The sequence below is a fragment of the Branchiostoma floridae genome, chromosome 12, assembly GCF_000003815.2.
Source record: "Branchiostoma floridae strain S238N-H82 chromosome 12, Bfl_VNyyK, whole genome shotgun sequence".
Classification (NCBI taxonomy): Eukaryota; Metazoa; Chordata; class Leptocardii; order Amphioxiformes; family Branchiostomatidae; genus Branchiostoma; species Branchiostoma floridae.
The window spans coordinates 6,532,187-6,548,613 of NC_049990.1; the positions used below are offsets into that span (position 1 = coordinate 6,532,187).

At 42.4% G+C, this 16,427-nt stretch overlaps 1 protein-coding gene across 1 annotated transcript; it reads right to left on the reverse strand.

Annotated features, from left to right (window-relative positions):
• Positions 1-400: 400 nt before the first annotated feature.
• Positions 401-16,286, reverse strand: LOC118428080 (ferroxidase HEPHL1-like). The gene is made up of 16 exons (XM_035838048.1): positions 16,132-16,286; positions 13,161-13,408; positions 12,469-12,681; positions 11,702-11,856; positions 11,407-11,565; positions 10,571-10,685; positions 10,013-10,211; positions 9,330-9,601; positions 8,835-9,043; positions 8,362-8,512; positions 7,929-8,141; positions 5,343-5,562; positions 3,673-4,011; positions 3,091-3,383; positions 2,151-2,339; positions 401-1,725 (listed from the first exon to the last, which is right to left on the reverse strand). The coding sequence occupies exons 1-16, from the start codon at positions 16,284-16,286 to the stop codon at positions 1,601-1,603; spliced, it is 3,255 nt and encodes a 1,084-aa protein (XP_035693941.1). The 3' UTR covers positions 401-1,600.
• Positions 16,287-16,427: the final 141 nt, after the last annotated feature.

Sequence of the window (16,427 nt, forward strand, 5' to 3'; positions counted from 1 at the left end):
ATAAAGAAGGGCTCGCCAACAAAAGGACTTGATTCTGCACAACTAGGTAGACTTGCCCTTTCTATGAGTGGAGGTCCACCAAAGTATATGACACCAACTACCAAGTTACGTCACTTAGGGTGTGCCCTAGCTAGGGATGAAAGTCCACAAGTACGACTCGGTACCTGAAGCCACTTCACTGGATGATATGATGAAAAAAGAAACGTATTGACGTAACCTGTGGTGATATTAGAAAACAAAAGGAACAACATACGAGTATTTCATGTATACAGGGGTGGGGGATTACTAAAGATGTCCAGGTCAACTAGGCTTTGAATTGTTTGCCTAAGGTGTGTCTCCAGAGTTGTTCGTGTCTTGAATTATGTCTTGATTTCTATACAGATATATCACATGATAGCCGTTTACCATGGCAAATGTACAAATGTTTATTCTTGCCGTAGAGCACGGGACACAGAAACAAACAAAAAGGTTGACATGAAGTCTTTAGAAGAATCAGAGATGATATATTGTTTTTTGATGCATGAAGTTACTAAAGTGGTGCTTCTGTGTCTTATATATATATATATATATAAACACTTAAGCAGTTGATTGACGTGGATGTTGATATCTGTACGTCTTATCTATAATTTGATGACGTCTGAACACGTGATGACATCTTCACCACAACATGTCGGTAAATAACGAAAGGTCACATACTAAGAAGTTCTCTTCAAATAATGCATTTTGACCATTCTATTTTGTCAAATCGACAATGTTTCTTAATTAGAGGGCTGTGTTAGACATGTCCAAGTCGAATACTCTGAATCATACAGTCTTTACGTGTGTAAAAGACGTGTTTCGCCCTCGAGTACGACATAATAAGACCCGTCCGATCGGTCGACGTCCGATAGGCTCTTTTATGACCTCTGACACTCCTCCTAACTCGACCTCCACAAAACTTGAAGCGGCCCCGACAGCCGACACTTTCGAGTCAAAATAAAAGCACAAACAAAACGAACAAATGTACTTTTCGTCGTCTGATGTCAGTCAATGTTTTACAAACATTGTCAGATAAAACAAAACAAAAATCGACGATACCTTTATTGTGGATTCAACACACTTCTACCATAAAGTAAAGATACCATGTAGACGGTGATTCAATTGTGCATGCTGGTGGCATGATAAACATAGTTTTAATTCTGTACTTTCCTCCTTTACTTTTAATACCCTGTCTTTTACGTTGTAATATACTCAAAACTATTAGGCCCTACGATACCACTAAGCAGCCTCTAACTAGTTAACTAAATTTCTAGTCAAAGCTCTCTGGATATTCAGATGAATAGTTAACTGCATTTCTGGTCGAAGTTCTCTGTATATGCACTAGCGAGGGCGAGATATGTTTATGACTTTTGACTTTGTAATTTGAATATGATTTCTAAAACTGTATTTTGAAAGTCAACAAACGCATAAAGCTAACAAATACACTTCTTTATCAATAATGATTCGTTTGAACTATTTTTGTCGTTTGAACAATTTTTGTCACTCATGCATGGTCGCTCAACAGCCGCCACCTAGCGGTAGACAGGGAGTTTAACAGGTGACGTGTATCGTTTGAGTTTGACTAAGCTTCAGCAGGTTCCACGGTGTAGGTAGTGCGCATGCCCAGTACGAAGTGATCGCTGTTGTGGCAGTGCACCAGCCAGGTGCCGGGGTTATTCGGGGTCATGTGAACCGTCGCAAAGGTTCCTGGGAAACAAAGGAGAGAGAATTTCAAATCAAACGTCATATGACGCTTACAAACGTTTGGTATGTAGCCGATACGCTTCTGCAAAAGCATAATGGTGCCAGACACATGATCGGTCCTTTAGTGTGCTCATGGTGGGGCTCCTCAAACATGGGACCCCAAATGATATCAACGTTCTCTCAGCAGAAAACCTATTCATACTAGCTAGTAAAAAAACTATGCCTTGAGGACGTTTATACGTCATCCCGATGACACAAACAAAACAAAACAAAACAAAACCAGATTTATTCACGAAATAAATATCATGATTTCCATCCATAGGTTAAGCTGACCGCCAACCAAAGTATCCGGAAACACATATACAAATAAACAAACACATAGAAACACCGTAAACAATACCTCCGCTCACGGAGGTAAACAGACTCACCTGGAAATAGATCCCAAACGTCCCCACGCTGGCGCATGTCCGGCCCGGTGGTGCGAGTGAAGGCGTTGCCGTGGAAGTGCGCGGCGTGCGCGTCCACCTCCGTCCCCATCCCCATCAGGTACCAGTCCACACTCTCCCCCACACTCATCCGCAGGCCACGCAGGTTCCCCAGGGTCAAACCGTTGATGGCTGGAATTAAGAAAAAGAATCAAATGATGACTACCCACAAGGTCAAACAAATCGGCAAAACTGGTCAGGATGGCAAGCTGAAAAAGAGCCTTAAACTATACTACTGGAAGAACAATGCTGTGACAAGCTCTACACGTACGTGGGTCCCCTAGAGTCAAGCCGTAAATGGCTGGAATTAAGAAAAATATCAGATGATGAATACCCAATCAAGAGTAACCCAAATCGGCGAAAATGGTCAGGTGGCAAGCTGAATAAGAGCCTAAAACTATACTTTTGGCAGAACATTGCTTTGACAAGCTCTTCGTGGGTACCCCTAGGGTCAAGCCGTTGATAGCTACAATCAGGAAACGAAAGGATGGATAACCACTGAAGAAACTGCATCGGCATAACTGGTCAGGGTGGCAATATGTACAAGATCCCAATACAGTACTATTGGCAGATCATTGCTGTGCATGTGACAAGCTCTACGTGGGTACCGCCAACGACCTAAGATTACATTGTGGGTGAAGCCACGTTTCAACTGTCAACCGTGCCCAGCACCATTGGACCCAAGCCAAACCATAACTCCAATTCTCCAGACAGAAGTATCCTTTTACACAATTTATGCCATGCACGCTTCCACTTTGCAATATTTACATCGCCGTGGACGCACACCAATGTAAACAAACAACCAAACAAAATAATTAGAATAAAACCAAGGAACAAAAGTCTTAAAGAAATCACCTAGAAAATGAAATGGACATTGTCTTACCATGAAGTTTGTTAGTCGCCTGAAAATCTTCGTCTTCATAGTCTACCTGATCCGGAGTGTTGCAGAACATTCTGACGTTGTCTTCAATATACCAGCTCAAGTTTTCATCAAACACGCTGAAGAGAAGGGGGAACTCCCGATCTACGTCACGTCGGCCGCCATCGGGAGAAAGCGAGCCTTTCCGACAAACGACGAGCGGGCCGATCAGTCCCGAGTTGGTGTCACGAACGGGGTCAACGCTGGAGTAGTATGCCCACGTGACGCAATTTCCGTCCGCCTCTGTTGGGCCAGATCTGATAACGAATTCGACGAAACAAAAAGAATGAAACTCATTCATCATATATATATTGAGTTCAAATTGAGTTTCAAAGTCCGAAAGCAAAGAAGTGAAAATTTTGATAAAGTTACAATAAGCTGGTACCTACACTAAAATGCGCATGCACAACTAGATGGATTGTGGATAATGTGTCAAAGGTGAGGGCCCCTTACATGAAGACTAGACCATGCTCAGAAGAGTTTTGTTTCTGGCTAAGCTAACAGACGTCGGAATCAATTTGTCCTGCATGCAACAGTTATACTTACCTTTCCGGTACGCTCCACGTGTACGCCTTGGTCTCCCCAGGGTTCACTCCGACTCTCTGTCCGGTTGCTCTCAGCCCGTTTTGGTACAGCGCCCCTTCGCTCCCCTTGTCGTACATCACACCGTGTGGGTGAAGCGAAAATCGACGGGATGCCAAGTTCCGAAAAATCACGACGATGACGTCACCAATTTCCGCTCGTATGATTGGTCCGAGTAGGCCGTACGTTTCTGGTCTCGCCACCTCTTGTGTGAAGGTGCCGTCGGTGAATTCTCTGTACACGGCTTTCTTGTACACCGATCCAATGGTTGTGTCTGAGGCCCTAAGAAAGTCATGTTCACCACTGTTGGCAATAAAAAAAGCAGTTAAGAGTTTTGCGTCTATCGTAATATTGACAAAAAATGGTAATCATATCATTACAGATTCGCTTCAAACAAACTGTAGTGTTAATTCTCCATGCACTTTCAACTAAAAGCACTGTAAAACATGAAATGTTTGTAGTGGTCTTATCTTCACGGCTTTCGAGATTAGGCCATGTTGATTTGATTATATGGATGACATCCTCCGGGAACTCCAAAACTGATGCGAGCGAGCGAATAAAAAAACAGTTTGGCCAAAAAAAAAAGTTACCTTCAGTATAAAATCAAAGTGGCCAGGAAGGTTGAACATAGGACTAAACACACATAGTATGGTATACCAACAGTTAGGTGTAGGGACCAGTACATCATACGGGTGCAAAACATTTTTTTCTTCTTGGACCAATAAAAAAAAAGACCTGAAAAAAAAACAGAGGAACAGGTTTCGCCAATTACAAAATGGACACACTATGTCGGTAGCCATTTGGGGTCTAACCGGGGGGCCAAGAAGACAACAAGAGCGAAGTCAAGTAGAGTTTATAGTCAATTGCACCAAGTTTCTACAGTCAAAGGTACAGAGACAGTTAGCCTTTATTACATGGAGATGGGATTTTAAAATGCAGTGGGAGTCCAATAATCCACCAAACAGATTCCTTTGTAGCAAAATCGACCAATTACCATTGTTTTGAGTATTGCCATTTCTCAAGTTTCCACAGACAATCAGGTCAAGGTTCATGTCCGGACCTGGAAATGATCCTCTGGACCTGAATTTTCTGTACTGGTACCTCCCCCAACCAACAATAGATTTTTCACATCTTATTCTTTGACTTTAGATTCATTTTGGCATTCTATGGCATTAGTTATCAGTTTTCTGATACTTTTTTTGCAATCTACGGAATATTTGTGCTCATTTTACAGCTGCTTTGCACAATTTATTGTGTGGTCGAAAACTTTTTTTTTTTTTGGAAATGGCCGAAAATTGGTGCGAGCGCGGATGTCATCCATATAATCAAATCAACGTGGCCTTGCTACCGAAAAAAGTATACTGGCAACTTCAACAAAAGACGAATGCTTGCCAACAAACCTTACACCTTAACAACGAGGTTCATGGTTCAAACTGCACATGCACAGTGAAAGGCAATTTCGGTAGTATGTCAAAGGTGAAAGCCCCTAAAGCATATACAAAACAGATCTCGACGTGTATTAAGCATAATCTAGGCAAGAACTGTTAAGCCAGTGGCTTTAACCTTCGACATATCATCAACAATACATTGCGCCGTGCATGTGTAGTTAAAACCATGAGTTTCCTCATACTTACTCTGTAACGTTTATAGGATTCCCATGTACGTCCTCCTTGACTTCAGCGTAGTCCCATTCCAGCTCGACCGCGGCGATGTAGTAAGTTCGCACTTGGCCATGGTTAACAGTAAGTTCCTGTGGGTGAGATCGCTCATCTGGATAACAGTCTTCCACTACATACTTCGCCTTCATGCCTGCGCTGTAGTGATCATTGGTTCGACATTCTAGAGCCCATTCGCCTAATGTAACACAAGAAAATACGTCATATCAACGAGCCAACAATACTTCCAATTCTCCAAGTATCCTATTACACCATTCCCGCCGTACATGCTGCTAATTTATGATATTTCCATTACTGCTACTCACATCAAGGCAAACAAACAAACTAACTAACCGTTTACCACGATGGTCCAAAAGGGCATGAAAAATCCCCACTTGTGGGACATGAATATTGATGATAATTAGATGTCAATCACTGTTGTCTCCATTGGAAACTGTCCGTGATTGGTTGAAAATTTAAAAGGCGGGTCGTAGTGATGTTTATGTTACGATATCTCCCCCGTGTCAACGTCGCTATTCATATGCGTTACCTGCCGCTGGTTTCAATTGTTATTAGATTAGCACGTTTTAACAATACCAATTCGTTGCCTGACTCAAAACCAACAGGATTTTCAGTATAGTTTTGTCCATCTTATGGTCGAAATACCCAAAGATATTCCATCATCAAAAAAAAAATCAGCTTGCCGCTGGTGAAGTTGGACGATTTACTCGTGCTGGGTTTCGACGGCAAAAGATTCAATATGGCGCTAGTAGTAGTAAAATACTCCAAACTGAACGTATTTGTAATATAAACAGCTTTACCAAACCACTTTTCAGCGACAAATCATTGACAGGATACGGTTTGAAAGTTCCTTCCGATAAAATAGTACAAGATAGCGCAACAGTTGGAACGGATTGGTTGCACCGAGCGCTACTGTGCTCAAATAGAAGACACCATTTATTAAACTGTCCATGGCCAGTCCCAGTTTGTATGTTTTTCTCTCCAATCATTGCCCAGGTTGTAGACCAACCTTAAAGTTTATTTGTAATCCTGAACTGGCATTTTAGACCTTTTCAAAAAGGTGCTTTGTAAATTGTTACGAATGACCGACGCCGTCAGTTCTTGACAACAATCATCCCGCTTGGGTAACATCATTTGTAGCAGCATGGGTGAGTTGTACATTAAAAAAAAACAGGCACCATTTATTTTGAGACCAATTATCTAATTGAGTCACATATTCTTTGAAATGTATTCTAGTCATTTTGAAAGTCCTGAAATGAATTAAGTAACGTTCTGTTTAGTTTAATAAAGAAAACAATCCGAAGCCGCACGCAACATTTCCCACCACAATACAGTAGACTATCACATTGACCTGAGATGAACCGGCGGGCGCCATGTTTGATTTCCCAAGCGGTCACGAAAACTCGACCCAAAAACAGAATAAAGAAGGAAAAATACACAAGCATACACAAAACACACACAACTTAGGAGGATGAAAACTTAAGTCTGATTCATGTAACCGATGCCCAGAATATAGTTGTGTTTAATACACAATCAAATCAAATTACGGAACGATAGTGAAAAAAAAGAAACGTGGTTCGTCCAAAACTAGCTTAAAACAAGCAGCTTTGACCAAAACTCCTTGCTTGTAACTTACAGGGCAAAAGTACAGAATACACACACCAAACGATTTCAGAGACTTTGATTTACAGTTGAAAACCCCGCTCCCAGAACAGGCACAAAGAGATGATTTGCATGAAAGTGCCCGCGAAGACAAAGGGGCGCTAATAAGGCTCTGTCATCTATGCCAACACCGCCTCATTATAGCTTCAAAACATCTCTTTTTCAGCGTGGAAACTCTGAATAAAGTGCACATTTCATATTTTGACCGATATCTTCCGATCCTACCGATAAAATGAAACAAAAACTACTCCATTAGAAAGAGCAAAGGCCGCCCGCCATCTTGGTTTTCGTACTTGTTTTTCTATCGGTGCGATCAGGAATTATGGGAGAAAAAAGTATCGGTAAATAGGAACAGGATTTTAAATGTATCAGACATAAAAAACTACACAGTAGAAATTGATTTTAGAAAGTTTGAGCTTAGATAAGGGTATAAATGTTTGATTCCAACGTAAATGAGAAAAAAAAGTCGGTGGGGTTCAGAGTTCAGCGACCGAAAGTGACTTTTGCCACGTCCCGTGAAAGCGGGGATTTGAGCACTGTATTACACTGGCATTTTTTAAGTTTTACGTCGTTTCAAGGGTGACATTTTCATTTATCATGTATATACTTTTGTTAATTTATATCATAAACTAATCGATCGTAATCTTGGGAAATGCTTCTGCTGCTTTCTGTATATATGCCGTGCGGCACTTCAGACCCGCCTGTGGGTGTGGCCTATTAGCATAGCAACGAGAAGAATAGCCTAGCAACGGACCAGCGTGTACAATACCTCCGTTCTGGACATGTAAACGGGAAATGAACTGTTTAAAACATATCTCAAATATTCGCTCGTTTGTTTAATCCACCAACAAGGCGAACGCTAGATGACGTCACATGACTTACCGACGTTGTCTGGAACCATCGACAGGGTCTCTGCAGTTCCAGGAAAAACCGCTATGGCGTCCCTGTACTGCTGGTGGTACGTCAAGGTCTCCCCATGGAACACCGCGGTGTGGATGTCCACTTCAGTACCAAGGCCAATCACGTGCCATGTGACGTTGTCTCCCTTGCACATGCGCATGGTGGGAAGGTTACCGTACATGTAACCATTTATGGCTGAAAGAAAATAAAGACAATCATTTTTGCTTGTTTGTTTGTTTGTCGTCTGCTGTTTTCTCTTTTGAATGCTCTACCTGTGAGTCATGGCTTCCACGGTATTGTTGATCAGCCTGTTAAGTTAAGATGTACTACTTTGTATATACGATCCAATTGGCCGCATTGTTGTATACGATACACAAACTTACGATATGACATATGTCCAAAAAGGGTTGGGTACCGTGCATGAGGTTTGACTCTGCAAAGTCCGCGTCTGCGCTGTCCACTCCATCCGGGTCCTTGCAGAATTCCCGGATGTTGTCGTCCAGGTACCAGCTCAAGTTCTCGTCGATGACCGAGAAGAGCAGGAAGAACTCGTGATCCACGTTTTTCTGCAATGGTTGGCAAATTCCAGTTTTAAATAAGTTACTTGAAATGTTCAACAAAAGACCAATTTCTGCACCACATTTGGTAAGACGATATCCAAAAGGCATAAAGGTCCAACAGGCTACAGTTAAAGTGATGATATTAATATAAATACTTAGTAATGCTACTTTTTTGTTATGATTCTTCCGTTCTAAGATCAGTAACATATGTTGACTTGTGACTTATAGTCAACTTGTGTTGATGTCTTTTTGTAAACATTGGCTTCAAGACCACAAGCAGCTAATATAAAGCATTAGTGGTTACACAACCATAGAGCGAAAAGTTCACCTGTTTTCCTGATTCAGCCAATGCACCTCGCCTACAAACAAGCAAGGGACCAATCAGCCCAGAGGACGGATCGGCAACGGGGTCAACGCCTGATCGGTAGAACCTTGTCAGGCAGGCGGGGTCACCCTCTGCCGGGCCGAAGTCTTCCGGAACGGTCCAGCGGTACGTGTAGGTCTCATTGGGCAAGACGCCTTGTCTTTGTCCCAAAGCTGCAAATGTAAAATTAAGTTTTGATATATAGCTCTAGTCCGTTACGTCAAGAACTATAATGAGTGCATTCTTTCAGGTTTTACTGCTAAAAACCCCCAAACTAACCATTCTAGATTATCTTTAATTTCATTAAGTATAAAAAAAAGAACTTAGTGATCTCCAGAAGTTTGGGCGAAGATGCAATTCATCATTTGATTCGATTCATCGACAAATCGGTGGCAAGGAAATATATGTTGTAGTGTGCTTGTCGAATTATATGGCTAGCGCTTTTGTGGTTTTCCTCACCGTCTCCATAGAAACTGCCTTCGTTTCTTTTATCATAGGCGACGCCATGCGGTTGGATACTGTACTCCCTGTCCGCCATGTTCCGAAAGGTCACGACGATCTCATCGCCGACCTCTGACCTTATGACCGGACCCAGAATTCCATGGTGCTTCTCCTCTGTAGTCCGTTCCTTTGGACGGGTGAAGGTGTGGTCCTCATATTCCACAAAGCGGACTTTCTTGTAAGTTCCGCCAATTCTGTGCGCCGTGGTCTCAAAGAAAACCACCGAATCACTGACAAATTGAAATGAAATGTTAAATTTCCGACGATTATGGCACTGGTATCCAGTCTACCGTGGATTGGCCCGTACGCGTCAGATAAAGGCTATATTATATGGTCTTATATATATAGTCTGTATTGAGTAGTCTCGTAGGCTGACTTATGACTATGAGTGTAGGTCGGACATTGAGTAGTCTCGTAGGCTGACTTATGACTATGAGTGTAGGTCGGACAGTTGGCAGGCAAATAACGTGATACTATGTAACAAAATATCAACCGGAAACGGAAACAATATGGCGCATGCATGACGTCAAGTTCAAAAAGGAATTGCGAAAACAATTAAGTTTGACACATATTCATCACAACATTTAAATTAAGTTAAATCTTAACCGTAAGATCTAAAAAGAAATCTGTAAAACATATACCTTTCCGGTTTTACTAGACTTCCTCCGTCAAACAGATTTTGTCCTGAAGGTCCGTAGTCCCAGTAGACGATCTCGGCGGCGATGTAATATTCCCGTGTTCTTCCTCCGATATAGACCAGTTGCACTTGTTGTTGTTGTTGTTGTTGCCCTTGCCACTTCGCTCCACAATCTTCCACGTTTAACAACGCCTGCATCCCACCTAGGATTGTAATGATAAGTAATCTCACGTAGCACTATGGACAAACATTTAATGCAATGTTATCAGGAAGCCTCCTTGATAAAACTTCCTTGCGCCGAAACAAATCTATTCGAAGACGCTATATGGACTTTTAGAAGTCTGCAAATGTGAGCTCTCCACCGACCGGTAGATAACATTTGACAGTTTTTTACGTTTTCTATGTATTTGTATAGGGAATTCCAATTGTGGGCTGTGGCCTGCAAATAGGCTCAGATACATTTTGTTGCATTCACACACCTTCCACGGCCATTGCTTATCCATCTAAACCAAACTTTAACATTTTACACTGAACATATTCGTAGCCACATAATGGACAATACCGCTGTAATGGTCGTTGACCTCACAGTTGACCATCCATGTTCCGGGGCCGCGCGCTTCCATCCGAGCAGTGATGAAGGATGCCGGGAAGAGTGAGATGGCGTCCGCGGTATGACGCTGCAGAGATACACAGATAGTGCACAACAGTTAAACGAGCAAAATGAACTTCAAAAGTTAGCATGAAAGTTAGTCGGAAAGTTCAAAATTCCGTTGAGTAAACCTTCTTTAGAACTTTTTTTTTTCATTTACCAGAAATAAAAGTACTTCACATGTAGCAATGTTTATCTATTTATCAATGTTATACTCTCTTTTAGTTATTTCTAAATCACTTTAAAACTGACTTGGGTAAAATAGCCTTGAATCAGGCCGTCATTTTATGCATGGGATAGTGACGTTTTGTATTTAAACCATTGTACGATTAATCGAGATGGATCGGGTGACTTAAAGCTAAGTGACAACCCACCGTACGTGCAAATACGTGCTGTCTACGTGCCAAAATGTGGGCAATCTTTTGGGATCCGTAAGTAGTAAGTACTGCATCCGTACGAACTCGTATGGAATCCGACGGATTTTGGAGCACGCAGACACGCCGTAGAACATGCAGACAAAACGTTGTGTGCCATCGGGCTGCGGATTGGCCCCCCTAACGTGTCAGTACGGGCGACGCGTGACCATGACCTAAAAATTAACACGGCAGCGCCCATGACCCGAAGATAAAAAAGAATATTTTTTCCTCGCAAAACCCGTAAATCCTACAACATGCACACGTGCCTACTGAAGGCTACTAATATAAGTTGCTTAACAAAGTATTCTTTTTGCTGCCATACGGCATACGAACCTGCATCTCTAGGCTCTGCCCTCTGAAGTGAACGGTGTGCATGTCGACCTCGCCTCCCAGTCCCACCAGATGCCAGCTGACCGTGTCACCTTCACATATCACAAGTCCTGGCAGGTTTCCGTACAGGTAGCCGTTGATGCCATGCATCAAGTTACTTTCCTAGAAAGCAAGATAAGTGTATGAAACATGCCATTTGCAACTTCAGTGCAGCACCACATTGGCCCAGTTATAATTTATAATTTTGTGTTCATGAATAAAAAAAATAAGTAAGGTAGATGGGTAGCAGCAGGAATACCATGAAGTCTTCATCCTCTACATCTACGGAGTCTGGATCTGTGCAGAATTCCCGGATGTTGTCTTCCAGGTAAAAGCTCTTGTTTTCGTCAGTCACGCTGAACAACAAGACGAACTCATGGTCCACCTTCTCATGGCCGTCAGCAGTTAGGGCTCCTGGAAAACACAGTTTAAGATCATATAGGATGTTAGCACGTGTGACCAGTAACTGAAAACACATTTATTCAAGAATTTAGAAAACACCCTTCTGGGCCTACGTCACATTTCCAAACCGGAGCCCGACCGGGCAGCTTTCGGGAACGAAAAGTATGATTAAAGGACACCAAACTATACAAGACATAAAGAGAATAGTCGTGGGCATCATTTGTGTAAACTATATTTTTACGTATACATTTCTATTTTTCGTTTCCAAAAGCGCGGCCGGGCCCCGGACATATGAGAGGCCCGACTCTTGTACGTCTGAAGTAACAGTCTTGGCCACTTAATTTTGCAACAACAGGCGTTAAACACCGATAATGAGCCGACACCTCACACCTGCTTGGAGATGAGGTTAGGCTTCTTTGCACTGAATGAAAAATGCAGGTATATCGGGTGGCCCAAATCGGAAGATGTACGCAAAGCAATACACGCACGTGCCCCAAAAGAAAAGAAAAACACGCTAGGGGATGCAATACACCTTCGTGTTAAATCGTGCGGTGACGAAACTCATGCAGCGTGTTTTTCACCTGCAGCAACCTCGGTATAGCTAAAAAAATGTGAATATGTCACCTTTTTTACAGATGACGAGAGGACCGGCCAGCCCGGTGTAGATGTCTCGGCTGTGGTCCTGGTGAGAGTGGTACATCCACGTCAGGCAGTCGGGATCGTCCTCCAGCGGCGAGTCCACCTCCCTCACCCGCCACGTGTACGTGTGCGTCCCGTTCGGAGGCACGAAGTCGTCCAGCTTACTGGCCCCACTGGTGCCATCGTTGTAGAGAGATCCTATAGGAAATGACGTGGAATACATTTCAAAAGACAGGTGGATTTTTGTGATATTTGGTATGGGGTCGATATAAACTTGCAGGGACCGTTGACTCTGTTTGTAAAGTGATCCCGTAGAAAGTTATTTGGAACATATCTCAAATGAGACGGGGGTCGATATAGACTTCGACTCAGTTCGTAGAGAGATCCTGTTAGCCTGGTTTCCAGCCGTAATATAGCTCCCGAGTCTCTTCTCTCCTCTTTGCAATAAAGAGGAGAGAAGAGACTCGGGATCTATATTACGACTGGATACCAGGCTAAGATCCTGTGGGAAAAGATTTGGAATATATGTCAAATGGGACGGGGGTCGATATATACTTACAATGACCTTTGACCTACGCTAAACATAATCCATGACAACCTAAACAAATAAACCCATTAACAAACGGCACTGAAAGCAAAACAACCTCAGAAATGTGATAAATACACTTTCAACGTACCCTCTGACATCTTGTCATAGAGGACACCATGCGGATGCATTGAGCAGTGCAGCTTTGGTAACAGGTTCTTGAAGTGAATGGTGATGACGTCACCGACCTCAGCCGCCATAACCGGGCCAAGAAATCCCAACCAATCAGGACGTTCCGTCTTCACGGTGTAGGTTTGATCCATGTACTCCCGGAACAGAGCCTTCTTGTAGACAGAGCCGATCCGGTTTGGCCCTCTCTCCAGAAAAACGCTCGCGTCACTATAAAGGGGAGGAATTGTCGGTTAAAGATTGCAACCTAATTGAATCTGTCCAGCTCACTGCAGCTCGAATTTGCACAGGTGCAATGAGAGGAACAAGTAACGACAGTATCTTGTCAGAAGTTGGGTGGGAAACTACTGCCAGCAGACGCCAAAAGCACAAACTTATTCATTTTTACAAAATGGTTAACGGTTTAACACCTGAATATCTTTGTGAAATTATTCCACCCCAGATCTGTGACCGCACTACATACAGCCTTCGTGCTAATCAAAATTATATCCAAATTCCTTCTAGAACTGAGAAGTACAGGAGATCATTCTTACCTTCCTCTGTTCTTTCATGGAATAAACTACCGCTCACTACCAGAGTATCTCCCTCTGTTGCTAGCTTCAAAAATGAGTTGGAGTCTTTTTTCTATAGACCTCCTACCCACCTTCACTTCTCGCATGGTCCCAGATTCCCAGCAATCCATCTCACTAGACTTAGACTTAACTTCGGTCAGTTGAATTTCCACCTGTTCCAACATAAATGTGTAAATAGTCCTATGTGTAAATGTGGCCACCCTAACGAATCAACTATACATTATTTTCTACACTGTCCTCTATACAATGATGCAAGACTTCATATGTTGTCATCTTTAACCACTATGTTCATGCAGGGTATCTTACCATTTGACCCAAGACACACCACTGAAAATATTTTATGTTCAACCTTACTCAGGGGAAACCCAGTACTATCTACCATTCAGAACTGTCATTTATTTGATGTTGTATTGAAGTTCATCAAACAGACAGATCGTTTTAGCTGAACCTTATTTGATTATTTCTAAGTTTGTTTATCAGCCATATGTCACTCTGTTGTTTGATTCCTTGTTTATTTTCATGTAGTTATTTCTTGTGTTCAATAGACAGGTTGTTTAAGTTGATTTATAACCTTATTTGATTACTTCTAAGTTTGTATGCCAGCTACACGTCACTTTGTTATTTGATTCCTTGTTGTTTTATTTCATGTCATTATCATTATCTCTTGCCTTTGTTATTTAGCGTTTTGTAGTCCTGTATGTGTGTCTTTATTTTGTTTATGTACATGAGGAGAAGACCTCGATAAGCAGGGTCTGCTTTCCGTCTCATCCTCTTTAAAGAAATGTGAATAAAAAAAAAAAAAAAAAAAGGGGAGGAAACTTTGACTGAGGATAAGACTGTTGTATTGTATTCGTTATGACCTGTCCTTCAAAGCTGACATTAGAGCAGACCATGAGAGACCAATACAACCGTAGTTCCTACAATTTTCCAGATCATCATTTGTTGGGTTTGACGTGTTCTTTTGAGGTAGTAAAAGACAAATGTACCTTCTTTTTTTATGATACATTGAATCATACTTGTAAAAATTGTCATTACAGTGACACACTTCTGCAATCTCACATCTTAGTCTACCACTGATAACTTTAAAACTACATCTTTAAGCCCACTAGCAGCTGCAGACGCTGAAACATTATCCAGATGGCGCTTACATAACGGCACATGTCAGACGGTACTCGGGCTGTTTCCTAATCTCCAAGTAAAAGTTAACCTCCGGCTTGCTAAACTAACTTTGTTAATCACAAGTGCTATGATAAACAACTACCCGGACATAAAGGGAAACTGTTTCTACTCAGATAATGATACTCTTGGTAATGAGGGTATCAAACACCTTAGCCACATTACAAACAAGACGAAGGTTTGTGTCCTATGTATACAGACTCTTGTTACTTTCTTGTCGCGCTACGTTGTCCAGATGGCTTCTTAACGCTGGCAGCCCATACACAGACTGAGCCAAGTTCCCGCTGTCCTATGTATATGGTAAACTATGTACATAGAACCCTACCAAATGGAGGAAACAGATCAAACAATGTGATCATCTGGCTTCTCTATCAACTTCAACATATGGCCTTGGCTCTAGGAGTGCATAGTCAGCAAAACGACAAAGTCAAGAATCTGCAGACCAAGCTAAAGTTTAGTAACACGCAAGCTGCCAACACGGAACGAGGAAATGGCGGCTGGAAGGGATCTAGGACCTTTGCCAAACAAAGGTTGTTATAGAAAAATACAATAGAGCTAGCAGTCCCCAGAACACGACATGAAATAGACTTTGGAACCGATCTCTAGCCTGGTATCCAAACCTATTGCAGCTAGCCGCCGAGTCTCGTCGTCCTCTCTCGCAAATAGGACGAATAGACTCGGCAGCTATAATGGGTTTTAACACCAGGCTAACTAAAGTCAGAGACGCTAACATGCAAACAATCGTCACTTTGTCAGCTTGATAGAAAAAAGTAGCTGACATCCACCAATGTATACATTTAGAAACTGCTTATTGGAGCGGATTTTAAATCTGTATTTTGTGCTACACAGTGAAGATCTATCCAAAAATCACCCCATCGTACGCGTCAATAGTACGACGCATGTGGCCGGGACCTTACGGCGTAATACCCTAAAGCTACAACATCCCAAACGAGATATTAAAACCGAAAGTTCTGCTGCAGTGCGACAGAAAATCGTCAGGAGGCCCTTCATAGTACCTGACCGATGATTCGTCTTCCAGACCCCTATCAACCGTTACCAAATATCATTAAGATTAACCTACAACTTGACGAGTTATGCTGCTCCTATACATACATAATAACCAACTACTCACAAAGGCACCAAAAACACAACCTACTTGACAAAGGTAATGCAATATTTCCTCACCTGTCGTTCACCAGAGGTAAGTCTGAGATCATGTTGTGACCAAACGGCGCATAGTCCCAGTACACTTCCACTGCTGCCACATAGTGAACTCTCTCTACACCGAGAGCTCCGGTCACAAGAGACAGAAGAAACGCGGCTACAACCAAGCTCCGCATCCTGCACCACTGCCCGGGACCTCAACTGACGACTCTGTAAATCAGGTCATATCTGGAAGGCCGCCAAATGGCAGCCGTCAACATGTCGTTTCCTTGTTTTATGCTAATGTACTTTATCCTGGCCAATGAAAAAATGTTTCT

Coding starts and splice junctions, on each gene's coding strand:
- LOC118428080 (XM_035838048.1), bottom strand. CDS start 16,286: ATGCGGAGCTTGGTTGTAGCCGCGTTTCTTCTGTCTCTTGTGACCGGA. Junction 12,682..13,160: donor CTATGACAAGATGTCAGAGG/GTACGTTGAAAG, acceptor CATTTCCTATAG/GATCTCTCTACAACGATGGC. Junction 10,686..11,406: donor GGCAGAGCCTAGAGATGCAG/GTTCGTATGCCG, acceptor GTATCTCTGCAG/CGTCATACCGCGGACGCCAT.